The 14327-nt window shown below is 45.9% G+C and overlaps 1 protein-coding gene across 3 annotated transcripts in view; it reads left to right on the forward strand.

The window, feature by feature from the left end:
• GRID1 (glutamate ionotropic receptor delta type subunit 1) overlaps positions 1 to 14327 on the forward strand; it is a 711804-nt gene that overhangs the window by 444525 nt on the left and 252952 nt on the right. For all 3 annotated transcript variants that reach the window (XM_088019784.1, XM_088019785.1, XM_028098786.2), the window contains one exon: positions 2516 to 2569. In XM_088019784.1, the coding sequence (XP_087875910.1) occupies positions 2516 to 2569 (54 nt within the window). The remainder of the gene's footprint in view (positions 1 to 2515; positions 2570 to 14327) is intronic.

Genomic DNA, 14327 nt, shown 5'->3' on the forward strand with positions numbered 1-14327 from the left:
CATGTGAGCATTAAGGGAATGCTGAGGTATTGGGAATGGATGCAAGCCAGAGCCCAGCAGTCTGCTGCAGAGTGTTCTCAGAGCACCCTGTGTCCACGTCTCCTTCCCATACCTCCTCCCCAGGCCTCCAGGCTTCTGAAGACATTCCTGAAAGTCTGTGTTGCAAGGCTTTGGGCTGGGCGGCTGAGACTGCACCTGTAGGTGCTTGCCCTTCACCTCCTCCGAGGGTCTGAGGCTCCTCAGAGGGCAGCTGGCCTGGAAGTCCTCACAGCTTCTGGGGAGAGGGGCTGGTATATGGAGTGTGTAGAATGGGGAGAAAGCATCTTTGGGACATGGCCCCACAAGTGCTTGGCATCTCTGGAGCTCCTTTCTTCCAGGTACAGGAGAGAGAACACTTGGAGCCTTCTTCCTGGGGTAGGGGATGGAGCAGCCTAGGCATTCTTCAACATAACTCACTTATTCTGAGGAAGAGGGGGTTTTGTGGGGGCCTGGTTCATGAGGAGGAGGACTTGTGTGGCTAGAGAAGATTTCCAGGATCCAAGAATGTGGCCGAGCCAAGGAATAAGGGTGGAACCCCGTAAAGGGTGGGGATGACCACTTCCCGTCTTTGCTTCGTGGGAAAGGCTTGGGACTGGTATGGATGCCATTCCATTTTCTGCGCTTACTCCTTCTTGAGATTGAGGACTGAAGATATTGGCAGAAAAGAGGATGCAAGCGTTATCTATTTTTTATAGCTGAACAGAGACTGGAGTGGTTAAATGACAACCGGTGAAGGTAGTCCCCTTCCAGCCCAGTCCAGACTCCCCTCCTCATCTGTCTTCATAGGGGCCGGCACCCTCTCACTTCTGGGCTGGAGAAGGAGAATTCATGTCCTCTCCTGCCAAAGATGGCCCAGCAAGACCCCTGTGTCCACCCTTAATGTCCTGGGGGAGCTGTCTGTAAAGGACTGGGCTGCTGGAGCTGGCTGGGGCACTCCCAAAGGCTCTCTTTCCACATGCTTGCTGTATTGGCTAGCGAACTGATCCATTCTCTGTGTAGGTGAAGTTCTAACAGCAACCTGTGCACCGACAGTGCAATGGTCGAGCTCCCGCATATGGCTGGGTCGCTGGTGCAGGCAGGCTTTTTACCCCTCTCTGCCTCATGGTTAAGAAGAATGAGTCGGATCTCTGTGTACTGAGGAGGAAAGATATTCTTGATACACTGATAAGTAAAAAAAAATGACAGTTGTAACCTGATATGTATTTTATGATTCCAGTTTAATAGAAACATCTGTCTGATATTTATACCTACATATGTACCACAACCTTCTAGAACGGGACACCTCAGACAACCCCTGGAGGATGACTGTAGAGGGACAAATGGGGCATTTTCACCACTTTAGCACATTTAAAAAAATGGGGCAGGGTTATGGGATGATTTTGAACATTTTTCTTTTTCTGTAGTTTTGCAAATAAAAAGAGTAATAAAAATTAGATCACAAAAATACACACACACACACACACACACACACACACACACACACACACACACACACGAGGACGACAATCTGAAAGCTCTCTCCAGGTTCCTAGATGGCTTGGCTCAGCAGGTACTTGACACATGCTCACTGGGAGAGTTCTTACGGGACATGCTTGACAATGATCAGTTCCTTCTCTCCTTTCAATCTGTTGACTTTCCAATTAAAGGAGGGTAAAAACACCCCTAAAGCCTATGAGAAACAAAATAAGGAGTGGGGTCCTATCTGCCTTGCCCTCTTACGCTTCCTTCCTGTATTTGGCAGCAATCTTCATTCGTATATTGAACCCTTTGTGCTGGTTATAGTGTAAGGTTCTGGGACACAACGGTGACCACCCAAGAATGCGGAGACTCCAGCTTGGTGAAGGAGATAGATGACACGAAATAGATAAGCTGCTAACTATTCAAGCACAGAAATAGCAAGTGCTATCAAGAAGTAGAACAAAGTGCTGTAAGAGAGGATGATGGGTTGGGGTTACTACCGAGAAACAAGAAAGAGCCGGTTCTATGGGTCCTTTGTGGGTTCTTTAGAACTGAAGGCAGCTCAGAGCCCTGGCTGGGAGCTGCTGTCCTCCCAGGTGTCGTTCAGCAAGGCTGGATGAGATGCCATACATCCCTTGTTCCAGATTCCTGATGCTCTAGCCTCTGGCAGTCATGAGAAGCATCCCCCTAAGCTCCCCTCCAGAAAGGTGTTCTCCAGGAGAGGGGACGAATGCCCCCACCTATGGTGGCCCTGTGATGCCCGCAGGAACCAGAGCTGCCAACTTGCTCAGGGCTGGTGCATGAGAGCTTGGAAGAACAGCAGGAAATCAGACGTCGGTGTTCAAATGATGCGTCTTGTAGCTAAGGCGGCCAGAGCTGACCCCGGGGATGGCATGTTTTGTGAAGGAAAAAATCTCCAAGAGCAATGTTTATCAAACCCCATCTCGGCAATCATTCTGCATGTCTGCCAGCTTCTGGCTTGCTTCCGTTCATGTTTGTTTTCTTTTTCTCTCTGCAGGCCGTGGAGACCAACCTGGCTTCCAAGGACAGCCACTGGGTCTTTGTGAATGAGGTAAGAGCCCCAGAATGCCGAGGGGTGCAGCCTGCACCGAGCCCCCTGCCCCTTGGGAAAGCTCAGAGGGATGCTGTGGGGCCCAATTCTGACCTGGGGTGCTGGAGTGAATTCCAGGGCTCCACCATGCAAAACAGGGATTCGGAGAGTTGGCCCTGACCTGCCAAGATGCTCACCTGGAGCAGGGGGAAGCAGGGGGAGAGTCGTGATTGGAGTACATGAAGAAGGCCGAGGTCCAAGGGAAGGGGTGTCTGGCATAGGATGTGCAGAGTGAGGGGAGGCAGCCAGTCAGGGGTCAGGGGCTGGAGAGGTTAGGGCAGGCTAGAAAATGGGGTGCAGAGGGGGTGAGGCAGAGGAATGAGGAGGGGATGGTGGAGGGTGAATTTCATGCAGCAGGAGGTTACAGGTCTGTGTGTGTTACTTAACTGTGTGAGGGTGTGTATGTAGAAGAGTGCACATGTGTGAGAGTGTATGTGAGATGTGTGTCAGCCTGTGTGTGAGCACGTATATGGACATGTGTGTGAGTGCGTCTGTGTGTGCACACACCCGTGTGCAGCTGGTGGGGGCAGGAATCAGTGTAGCCATTTAAAGGGGGTAGTTGGAAAGCATCTCCCATGACAGGCCATCCCACTGCCTTGGGCCCTGGAAGGAAGGGGAACACCGAGTTTTCACTGTGGCCTGGTCTGCTCTTCACCAGTGCCATGTGCCTGGCCCTGGCCGCCTCCACACTGCAGACGTGACATGTGAGTGGCCTGTAGCCACATACCCTAGCTTTCTGGAAGAATCCCCTCTGCCCACACGCTTATTCAGGAAACACCACCAGGGCAGCCTGTGGGACCCCAGCATGCTGTTAACAGAGCTGATTCTAGAAGGTGGTTCCTGGTGTGCCTTTCATCAGGGCTTCGGTCCTCAGCTACTCCTCAATTAACTGATCAATTTCTAATGGCCTCATTTGAGAAGATGCAAGGTTTATTATGTAGGTAATTTATTCTTTTATGATGTGTGTTTCTTCATCAGCTCAGTGCTCTATGGCTGAAAGAGTTTTGGGTGGCTTATTTTAATAATTCTGTAGGTAGTATCAGATAGTAACTCTTGCAAGGCCCACTTTTCATGGCTTTCCTCCATAAATTCACATCTTATTAGCTCTTCCTGGGGCCATTTGGAGACATGCAAGGTAACTGTCCATTTACCTCGGGTTGTGCTGCTAACTAGGAGGGACGTGATGGCCACCACCCTATTCTTCAGAGCCTGGTGGAGTGCTCCTGGCTCCTTGGGAAGTTTTGATGCTCTGGGTTTCGTCAGCTTCTCTCCAGGTTTCTCAAAGTCTGGTTTCCTTTGTTCCAGAGAAGGGTTGCCTTTCATGTGCCTCTTAAGGCAAATGTCTGGCCTGGCTTCAGTTTTATGGTGACTCCGCAAAACTGGATACCCAGTGTTTCTCTGTTGCCTGCCGTCAAAAAGGGCTCTGTTTTTACGTTTCTGCCCTGTATCTTTTTTCGTCGCCTGCATCTGACCCACTCCAGGGCCCTCTGTCCCTCCTGATTCCTTCTTTACGGCTGGGGGTAACTTCAGCATGGGCTAGTGGGGAAGTGCCCCCAAGGGCATTGCCCCCAGGAAGGGTCACCAGGAAGGGTCGGATGTGAACACGGCTGTCAGCCACACTGGAGGAGCTTCACCCAAGAGGATGGCTGTGTGACTCCCCGGGCTACATGTGTCCTCCTCCTGAAGTGACCTCCCCTACTTCTCGGCTTCCTTTTCTATGGGGAGGCTCTTCCTCTTGAGAGTGAAGGGTATCACCTACTATATCTTGATCACCCATTATGTGCCAGGCACTTGTTGGGGCATTTTATATTTGGCACCACCCTTTGTCCTCAGTGGCAACTCTGTATGACAGTTACTATCATCCCCATTTTATGGATGGGAAATGGCAGGCTCAAGATGTTAAATCATTTGCCCAAGGTCATATAATTATTAAATGGTGCATCTGGGACTCTGTATGGAGACTGACTCCAAAGCCCTTTCTGCCAAAGGACGTCATCATGCATGTGGCCCCGACAAAGATCCTTAACCTATGGCAGGGTCTGGTTCTGTAGGGCCAGTAAGTAGGGCTAAGGTGTGCACATTGATGGAGATACTCTGGGCTTTTGTGTCCGCTCATGGGTGTTCTTGAAGTCTATGATCCGAAGGTAGGTCCTCCTATAACGCTTGGACCCTTAGACCTCAGTCTGGGCCCTGATTAATGACCAAGATGTTCTCTTAATTGCATGTAGACTTACCCTTGGGATCCAGCCATATTTAGAACTGCTGTTTCCTGTTACAGTCTAGCCCCAGTGGAAACAAAAGTCCTGTTTTTCTCATGATAATTATATCATTCTAGGCTCTATCTAAATACAGAGCCACAGACAAAGTTTCCAGTTGCTTTTCTGTTTTTCATACGTGATAGATAAAATAAGGCGGGAAGAAGAGAAGCAGGGGAAGGCATTTGGTGGTTCCAACATGGTCTCCAGAATTCAGCAGCTATACTGGGGCCCCATCTTCTCATTTCCTGAGCTGCTCCCCACTTCTCTGGAGGAAGTTCAGTTTGTCTGACAGGCTCAGGTTTGTGCTTCTTTGTCCCACATCTTTCCCCAGGGAGGCCTGCCTTGTGGCCCCCAGCTCTGCCCCTGCTTCTCTCATTCCTCACAGACTCTGTCCTCCAATTTCTCCCTCTGTATCTGACTTGCTTAATGTGTTTTCCTGGATTCAAGATAAACATTCAAAGGCACAGGCTTTTTGTTTGTTTGTTTGTTTTTCTTAATGGGGTGGTTTTCTTAATATATCTACCCCTTCACTGGTGGATATTGGTGTTATATATACTGGTGGATATTGGTGTTATATATTTGAGGTCGGTTTCATTTGGAGAAGGAGCAATTGGATGCAGAGAAAGGCTTGTGAGTATATGAGCCTCACTGACAGTATCTAGTTTCTGCAGGTCTCCAGGTTTGACTGCGGGGACACTGGCAAGCAGATGTGCTTTTGGGTATAAACTATATTTTCATTGATTGGTTAAATTATATATTAGCTTGGAGGAGGGTGGGGATTTGAAAGAACCTGTGGAAAGCAGAGTGAACCGCTAATCAAGGTGGCCACTAGGCCGTGAGTCCCTTGAAGACACAGCCAGAATTCAGCTCGTCACTGAATCCCCAGGTGCCCCACGCAAAGAGTAGGTTCTTAGAAAGGTTTGGTTGAGGGTAGGTCAATATACTTAGGGTAGAGCAAGTTCCTTTGAAGAGCATTTCCCAGGAGGCCTTTGAGGAAAGACAAAGGCAACAATTAAACTCGAGGCTCAGGGATGGAGGGGGCCACTCTGGGTCATTCATCAGAAGCTGCCCACTGAGGACCAGTCAGACTCGACTGTGGATGAGCTAGGCGGTTTCTGGAACCTCTTCTCTTGCTGCTCTGGAGTGCTTCCTTTCCATGTGGCTTTCAGCAGATCCCAGGTGAGCCAGTGTTTAGGACAGGTGTCCTCAATGCCAGGTGGAATCTGGGTGCAGAGGAGAACGCCCTCTCCATGAGAACCTGTCTCTTGGGAACCTTTCAGAGGGAATTCTTTTATGGAGTATATATACAACTTTCCAGCCTCTTGCAGAACTAAAGCTTGATTGGGACTCAGAAGTGCTCTGTTTGTTGCCGAACAGCTCAGATTGTTAGACTGGTTCTTCCAGACATGAGACCAAAGCATGTTTTGATGGAAATTGTTTAAGATATTTAGAAAGTACTACAGAAGCTCATAGATAACCCTTGTGCGTAGGTTTCTCCGTGAGTGAGGCTCTGAGCTGTGGTCTGTGGAATAGACAGAGTTGGCAGGTCCCTGGCACCCCTGCCCCATTTCCAGCAAATGTCAATGACCCCCACATCCCATGTTCATTCCAGACCTTGCCTCTGAGCTCCAGACCCAGAGATCCAGATGCCTTCTGGACTTAGCTGCTTGGAAGCCTCTTGACCACCTCCACCTCAGTGTGTCTCTGTCTGAACTCATCATCCCCCCAAATCTGGTTCTCAGTGTTCTAGTCCCAGGAGCCAGTGCCCCCTCGGCATCTTCTGCTTGGCTCCCTATTCAGTGGAGAAAAGCCAACATCGTGGGCCCTGCCTCAGAACCCGTCCAGGATGACCCTGACCACACTTATGTGCCTTCATTTACTTCTTACACTTCTGCTCACTCTCCCGTGGCTCATCCCTGCAAGCAGATGAGTGACTTGTTTCCTATATTTATTTTTCTCTCCTGGCTCTGGGCTTTGCCAGGATTTCCCTTTCTACCTGGCATGCTCTTCCTGAATCGCTGATTGCCAAGGACTTACCTTTCCTGCGGGGGTCTGCTAAACCTCTCCTTTGCCAAAAGGTCTTCCTGAATTTCCCCATTATTCATTCTCCTATCGTCACGCCCTCCTTGACCCAGCTATGATATGTTGGGGGCTTGGTGCATGTGCCTGACTCCCTGAGCAGCCTATAAGTGGACCTCCTTTCCGTGAGGCTTCCTAGAGTTCCCAGCACGAGGGACTCACACACCGGATGTGCTGTGTTAAGGCTCCTGCTGCTGGTCTGCCTCCTGCTTCTCACCTTCCCTCTGCTTGTCTAATTGGCTACACGCGGGAGAAGAGCATTTATAATCATCGCAATCCTTCAGACTCAGAAAGCCGTCATCCTGCTCTGTGAGCCACAGCTGTCGGCACCCCTATTCCCTGTACCCCCTTTCCCTGTGCTTGCGAGTCCCATGGGGGCACAAGCTCTTCCTCTGAGGCGCATGCATGCTCCTCTCAGCCCTGGTCCAGGCCATTAGCCAATGGCAGAGCAGCCAGGGAGAAGGGCAGGGAGAAATGCTGGCGGGCTTCCTACAGCAGTCTCCAAATTGCATCTGGGAACATATGCTCTGCTAATTTGTAGGTGCTTTGTAGAAAAAGGCTTCTGTGATCAAAGAGGGTGGCTAAGTTCGAGGTGAAGAGTGAGGAACAGGTGTCTCCTGCAGGCATCTTTGGTCTCGGAGGCAGGCCGTGCTTTCTGAGGGTGAGGCTGTGCACACTGCCACATAGGCATTTGTTCCAAACGCGTTCTGCGCTTTTTCTCATGATGTGCTCCCCTCTGCGCTTGAATAGGTGGTTGGGAGGTGGTAGAGTGTCAGGGCCCGCAGGATCGAGTTCATTCCTCCACATGACTCATGAGGTTGTTCAGGAGCTGACCTCGGAGTCCTCCCTGGTCTTCGTTCCTGCCACCTCGTGTCATGCAGAGCTGCTCTGAGTGTATCCTAAGAGATGGCCGCCACCACCCTACGCGCAGGGTCGTCCCAGCGTCTGGACCTCTTCAGCCAGCCTTTGCCCAGAATGCCCTTGTGTTGTTGCCCCTCAGGCCTCAGCCCCCACCTTATTGCTTTCACTGGTTTGCCACCATCACTGACTGTGCGAGTATCCTCCGGGTACAGAGCTTGGCCTGGCCCAGAGGGGATTTCTGTCAAAGGTCCAGAAGAATGAATGTCTTCCTACCCCCAAACACACACTGAGTTAAAGCACAGGAAAATGAGATTAGGCTACACATGAAAAATGTGGGGGAAAGAAATGCTAATGCACTAATTGAAGAAAACAAGAAAAAAGACCATGATATGAATGAGGAATCAAATAGCTTTAAGAAATCTCTATTTGGGACACGGAGAGAGGTCAGGAAAAGGTTTATTTTTTTTCCTTCCTTTCATTTTGAAGACTCCAATTCTGTTTGGGTATTAAGTCCCTGTACCATTTACTGTCTACAAATTTAATTTAGTAATACTCCAAACCAATTATGTTTGTTGTAATTGAGCTGCTTGTTTGTCTCCTCAGCCCCACTGAGGAGCCCTGGAGGACAGGGACCACGTCCTACCCGCCTCTGTAGCCCCAGCTGGAAACCCGGAGCAGAGAATAGGAGTCGCCATTTCTCAGACATTGCAGAACCAGGCACTGTGTTTTGAGCATCACACTCTTCATCTATTTTTTTTTTTTTTACTTAAAACTTTACAGCTTTATTGAGGTTTCATTCACATACAATAAATGCACATATTTAATGTACAGTTGACGTTTGACATATCAGTGCACCCATGACCTGTGACCACAAGGAAGACAGTGAACATGTCCATGACCCAAAAAATATTCTTGTGCCCCTTGGTAATCCGCCCCCAGCCCCATCTTCTCCTGCTCTCCAGGCAATTACTGATCTGTTTCTGGCACTATAGATTATTCATATTTTCTAGAGTTTTACATAAATGGAATTGCACAGTATGTACTCTTTTTTTCTGTTTTACTGTGGCTATTTCCATCCAGATAATTATTTTGAGATTCACCCATTTTGCAATCTATACCAGTAGCTCTTTTTTTTTTTAATTGATGAGGGGTACCTGCATGTATCTATGCATCACAATTTGAGTATCTCTTTACTCATTGATGGACATTGGGGTTGTTCTAGATTTTTAGTGATTACAAATAAGGCTGTTATGGATGTTCATGTACAAGCCTTTGTATGGACAGATGCTTTCATTTTTGTTGGGCACATATTTACAAGTGGAATTGGTGGGCCATATGGTAGATGTATGTTTAACTTTTTAAGAAACTTTCAAGTTGTGTGAGAATTCCAGTTGCCCCACATTGTGTTAAGTAGTTGGTTTGATCAGGCTTTTGATATTTGCCATTGGACTGGTGTGTAATGGTACCTCATTATGATTGTAATTTTAATTGCCCTAAGGACTAATGATACTGAGCATCTTTTCATGCATCTATTTGTCATCTATATCTATATTTTTCTTAGGGTGGGGAAGCTGAGATCATCGATTTGAGGACTTTTTCTTTAGTGCTATTAACTTCCCCTCAAGTGATTTAATGGCATCCCCCAAATTTTGCTATGTTGTGTTTTCGTTGTTATTCAGTTTAAAATATTTTCTGTATTACCTTTTGATTTCTTCTTTCGCCCATGGGTTGTTTAGAAGTATGTTATTTAGTTTCTAAATATTTGGGGCTTTTTAAAGCATCTTTCTCTTATTGATTTTTAATTCAGTTTCATTGTTGTCAAAGAACATAGTTTCTATTACTTGCATCTTTTAAAGTTTATTGAGACTTATTTGATAGTCTAGTATATTGTCTTTCTTGATAAACGTTTTTTTTATGTGCACTTGAAAAAGATGTGTTATCTATTGTTGTTATGTGAAATGTTCTATAAATGTCGATTAGGTCAATTTAGTTGGTAGGGTTATGTCTTTTGTATCCTTGGTGATTTTTTGTCTATTTGTTCTATCAATTATTGAGAGAGGAGTATCAAAATATTCAACTTTAATTGTGAATTTGCCTGTTTCTCCTTGCAGTTTTATCTGTTGTTGCTTAATGTATTTTGAAGCTTTGTTACAAGAGGCATAAATGTTTAGGATTTTATGTCTTGTTGATTAATTGATCTGTTATCATTACAAAATGACCTTCTTTATCCTTCTGCTCTGAAATGTTCTCCACTCTGAAATATAATTTGATGTTACTGCAGCTATTACAGATTTATTTTGACTAGTGTTAGCCTAATATATCTTTTTCCATTCTTTTACTTTTAACCTACTTGTTTCTTTGTGTTAAAATACAACATGTTTCTTGAAGGCCATTCATATTTGGATCTTGCTATTTTATCTATTATAACACTCGGCCTTTTAATTGCAGTGCTTACATAAATTACATTTAATGTGAGTATTGATATGGTTAGTAGGTATGGTTTCTTCACCTGGAAGCTAAATGAAGAAACCATTCCTTCTTTCTTTCCTTCCTTCCTTCCTTCCTTCCTTCCTTCCTTCCTTCCTTCCTTCCTTCCTTCCTTCTTTCAAAAGATTTTCTTTATTTATTTGAGAAAGAGAGAGAGAGCACAAGCAGGAGGGGCAGAGGGAGAGGGAGAGAGAATCTCAAGCAGACCCTGCACTGAGCGTGGAGGCCAACATGGGGCTTGATCTCATGACCCTGAGATCATGACCTGAGCTGAAATCAAGAGTCGGAGGCTTAACTGACTGTGCCACCCAGATGCCCCTGAAGAAACCATTTCTAGGGGGAGGGAGAGACCACTGATGTCGAGTGCTGCTGTCATGAGGATGTGATGACATAGGGGGTTAAAGGTGGGACAGAGTTGGAGGACCAAGTCTCCAGGTACTTCAACGTATATTATTCCATTTTACAGATAAGGAAACAGATGCTCAAAGAGATGGATTGACTTTTCAATGCCACTTAGGAAGTGGCAGAGTCAGGATTTGAACTTAGGTATGGGTGACTCCAAATTTAAGAAATATATACCCTCTGCCATGCTGCCTCTCTCTTACCTTTCTCCCTCACGCTTAGCACTAACTAAACACTAAATACATGACTACATGACTGAAAACCAGTAATATTCAAATGTTTTCATCATTTGAAAGTGGTGATATTGTTGTTATGGAAAGTCTTATTATAAAACATTTATTATTTATTATTAGAATTCTTCCCTTTAGGTGATTTTACATATTATCACCTTGTTTTCTTAGACCTTCTGTGGAAATGATGAAAGTCCCCTACAAAAGCCCACACGATTAAGCTAATACATGTCACATGAGTAATATTTGAAGGGAACAAACCATATTTACTAGAAATGTACTTCCACTCTCCACTCAGAATGTATCTATTTTCCTTTCTCAGCCCAAAAGGAATCTGTGAAATTTAACACTTATAGTGATAGATATATGAGGGAATTGTCATTGTATGACATCATTCTTTGGCCCTTTTCAAAGCCCCATGGGAAGGGTACTTGGAGCTGTACAGATGGGTTTGGGACAATATTAGAGAGCAGTGATGTACCACTGTGTTTTAGATCAGTCACCATGGATACTTCTTTGACTCTGGGCAGGCAAACTGTTTTACTTCCTTCCTTGAACCTTATTTTCTTCATCTGCTCAATAGGGTTCCTGATAGCTACCTCTTAGGGCAGTTGTGAGGATTAAATGAGAAAACTCACCTGAAGTGACCCATCACAGGGGTCTGGCATATAGCAAGCACTCTTGAAGGGATAGTTCCTCTTAACGAATCACTAATGTCCTGTGGGGAAGTTCATCTTCGGAATTTAATCAAGGAAATATGTAACAGGTTAGTGCATGTTTTTATGAGGAGTGCCAGGGAATGGAGACATGGTTTGACTCATCATTGAGGTGAACCTGAATTGTAATATTTCTAACTGTGTGTTGGGGTTGCTGGGGCCCTAGTTCTCCCTTTCAAACTCCTATGCATCCTTTAAGCCTCACCCCAAATTACCCTCCCCTCACTTTGCAAAACCTATGAATTTCTTCCATACCTTTCTTTTTTCCGACACCCCAGTGAACTCAGGCTGTGATTCTTCAGTGGTCCTTAGCTTCTTCCCCCATATCCTGTCTCCCTACCAGGATTTGCAATTCTTGACAATCTATAATTCATTTACCATACATGTACTGAACACCTGTGAGGCACTGGGGATGTTCATGCACATTTGCGAGATACGCTCCTCACCCTCAGAGAGTTTATGGTATCATGGGTGAGAAACATGTGCTCGTGGATCACTAACCTATAGCAGCTAAGCAGTGCTTGTAGGGGCCACTCTCGATCCTCTGCAATTTGCAACCAAGTTCAAGCTCCCTGCAGGCAGAACAGCTCAGCCAGATTTGTACCATTGACGTGGAATCAGACTCCATGTTTTAGATGTGAGCCAACTATCCCTAACAAAGTATATTGTCGTTTTGCCGAGTTTTGACAGAAGATTGCTTGGGAAAGGGAGTGCTGACACTTAAGGAGTCTTAAAAATAGCTTTAATTACCACGTGCAGCAAATGTATCTGAAAACTAAAGGTTAGTGTTTACCCTTGTGCATTCCTATCCATTGCTTTTCCCACAAATGGGTTCTGATGGATTCCGATGAACTCACTACTTGTGCCAGAAAGATCCTATTATCTGTGCCTTCTACCCTGTTATTACACCTCCTTTGCCAGGCTGGATAATCACCATGTACCGCATGGAGAGGCGAGAAGTAAACACGTGTGCGCATGCGTGCACACAAAGGGCTGCTGCCTGTGCTCAGTATGGGGGGCTCGCAGGCCGCTGGCGGGGCTCCCAAGGAGTGTGCTCTCAAAACTGGAGCGTGGAAGCAGAGGTGGAGGCCGGAGACAATTCAGACCACCAAAACTTCTTGTGAAGTGTCTTAAATAATGTTTGAGGGCTCATAGAGACCAGAGGCTTGGTTTCGGTTGTTTTTCCCACTGTCTCAAACCAGAGGATGTTCTGTGCACTTGGGCCGACTCTCTCTTAGAGCTGGTTGAAGAATCCCAAACGAATATTGTCCAACTTCAGAAAGGGGAGTGAAGAAACCCTTTACTTGTCAGTGATCAGAACTAGGATGCAGTTTCCTGCAGCCTTGCAGACTGGCTCGGCTGCAGAGGTGATGAGGGGCTGAGGAGTCAGATGCTGCCACTCTAGTGCCTGGCACTCCTCCCTGGTCAGGTGCAGAGTGGGGCTCCTGGGCAAGAATTGCTGAAGAGCCCACCTTGTGAGGCCAGTGGGGGTCCTAATGGCCTCCTCCCTACCCTTAGATCTCTGTTTGTTTGCTCTGGGGCATTGCAAGAACAGTGAGCCCAGTGGTTGCCTTCAAAAGCAGGGAAACTTACGTCTGAGTACCTACTGAGTGCCAGGCCCTGCTTTGGATGCTTTATAGACATTATTTCAAAACAAATTATATTTATCCACGAAATCTCATTTAAAGGGGTTTTGAAAGCAGTTTGAGAACCCATTCAAAGCGAGAAATTTCAAATCAAGAAATTTGAATCCATTTGTAACAGGATATCTTCCTCCTTGCCCTTACAAAGGTTGTGCAAAGGTCCCTGGATTTTGTACTGTCAGGATCAATCATAGAAAATCTCTGTAGATAGATACTCAGGAAGTTCCAACACACTTTGGGTCTCAAGCCTGGGCATGGTGATTTTTTTCCCCTTTCTGTGCCTGAAAGACCCCACGCATTTGGCTCAGCCTTCCTAAATGACTACCAGCTACTCCTCTCTGATACCCTACCTTGGATTAATGTGTATCAGGGGATGGGTAGACCCATAAACCCCTCTTCTGTCTCCTTTCCATCTCAACTTGAAGCTTCTGGGCTCAAGCCATTTTGACCACTCCCATCCTCTAAGCCACAAAAGCTTCCAGCCAACATCATTGCAAGTTCACGTATTTGTTAAAATATCTTGGGAGAAACAAGAGCACAAACTTTCTAGAGCACAAAGTTTTGCTTGCTTCTGTGTGTGTATGTGAGCACATGCATGGTAGGGTGAGAGAGAGACAGGGATAGAAGGAAAGCAGTGGAAAATTGCTCTTTTTTTCTGATTCTTTTACAATAGTAAAACAGGAGATAGATTAATATACTAATGAATTATCCTTTCCAATAGCCTTATATATGTAGTTTATTTTGCCAAATTGAGGTTTCTTTGTTATGTTCAGCTTTGTATCCTGCTTTCAATTAATAATGTATAATTCACATTTTATCATGTCAATAGCTAGCATTTGGAATAATATTTAATGGTCTTGTAGTAGTCTGTCATTTGGAGGAATCATAATTTATGCAAATCTTGTCCATTTTTGGAAACTTAGGTTAGTTAATGCTGTTGTAAATAATGCTGCAATTGACATACTTCTACCTGGATCTGATGTGTTTTTGATTCCTAGTGATGGAAAAAATATTGTTTCAAAGTATGGGAACTCTCTAGGAGT

Source organism: Eumetopias jubatus, unplaced genomic scaffold (assembly GCF_037043125.1).
Source record: "Eumetopias jubatus isolate StellerSeaLion01/CBP00866 unplaced genomic scaffold, mEumJub1_p1.0 scaffold_17, whole genome shotgun sequence".
In the NCBI taxonomy this organism is placed as follows: Eukaryota; Metazoa; Chordata; class Mammalia; order Carnivora; family Otariidae; genus Eumetopias; species Eumetopias jubatus.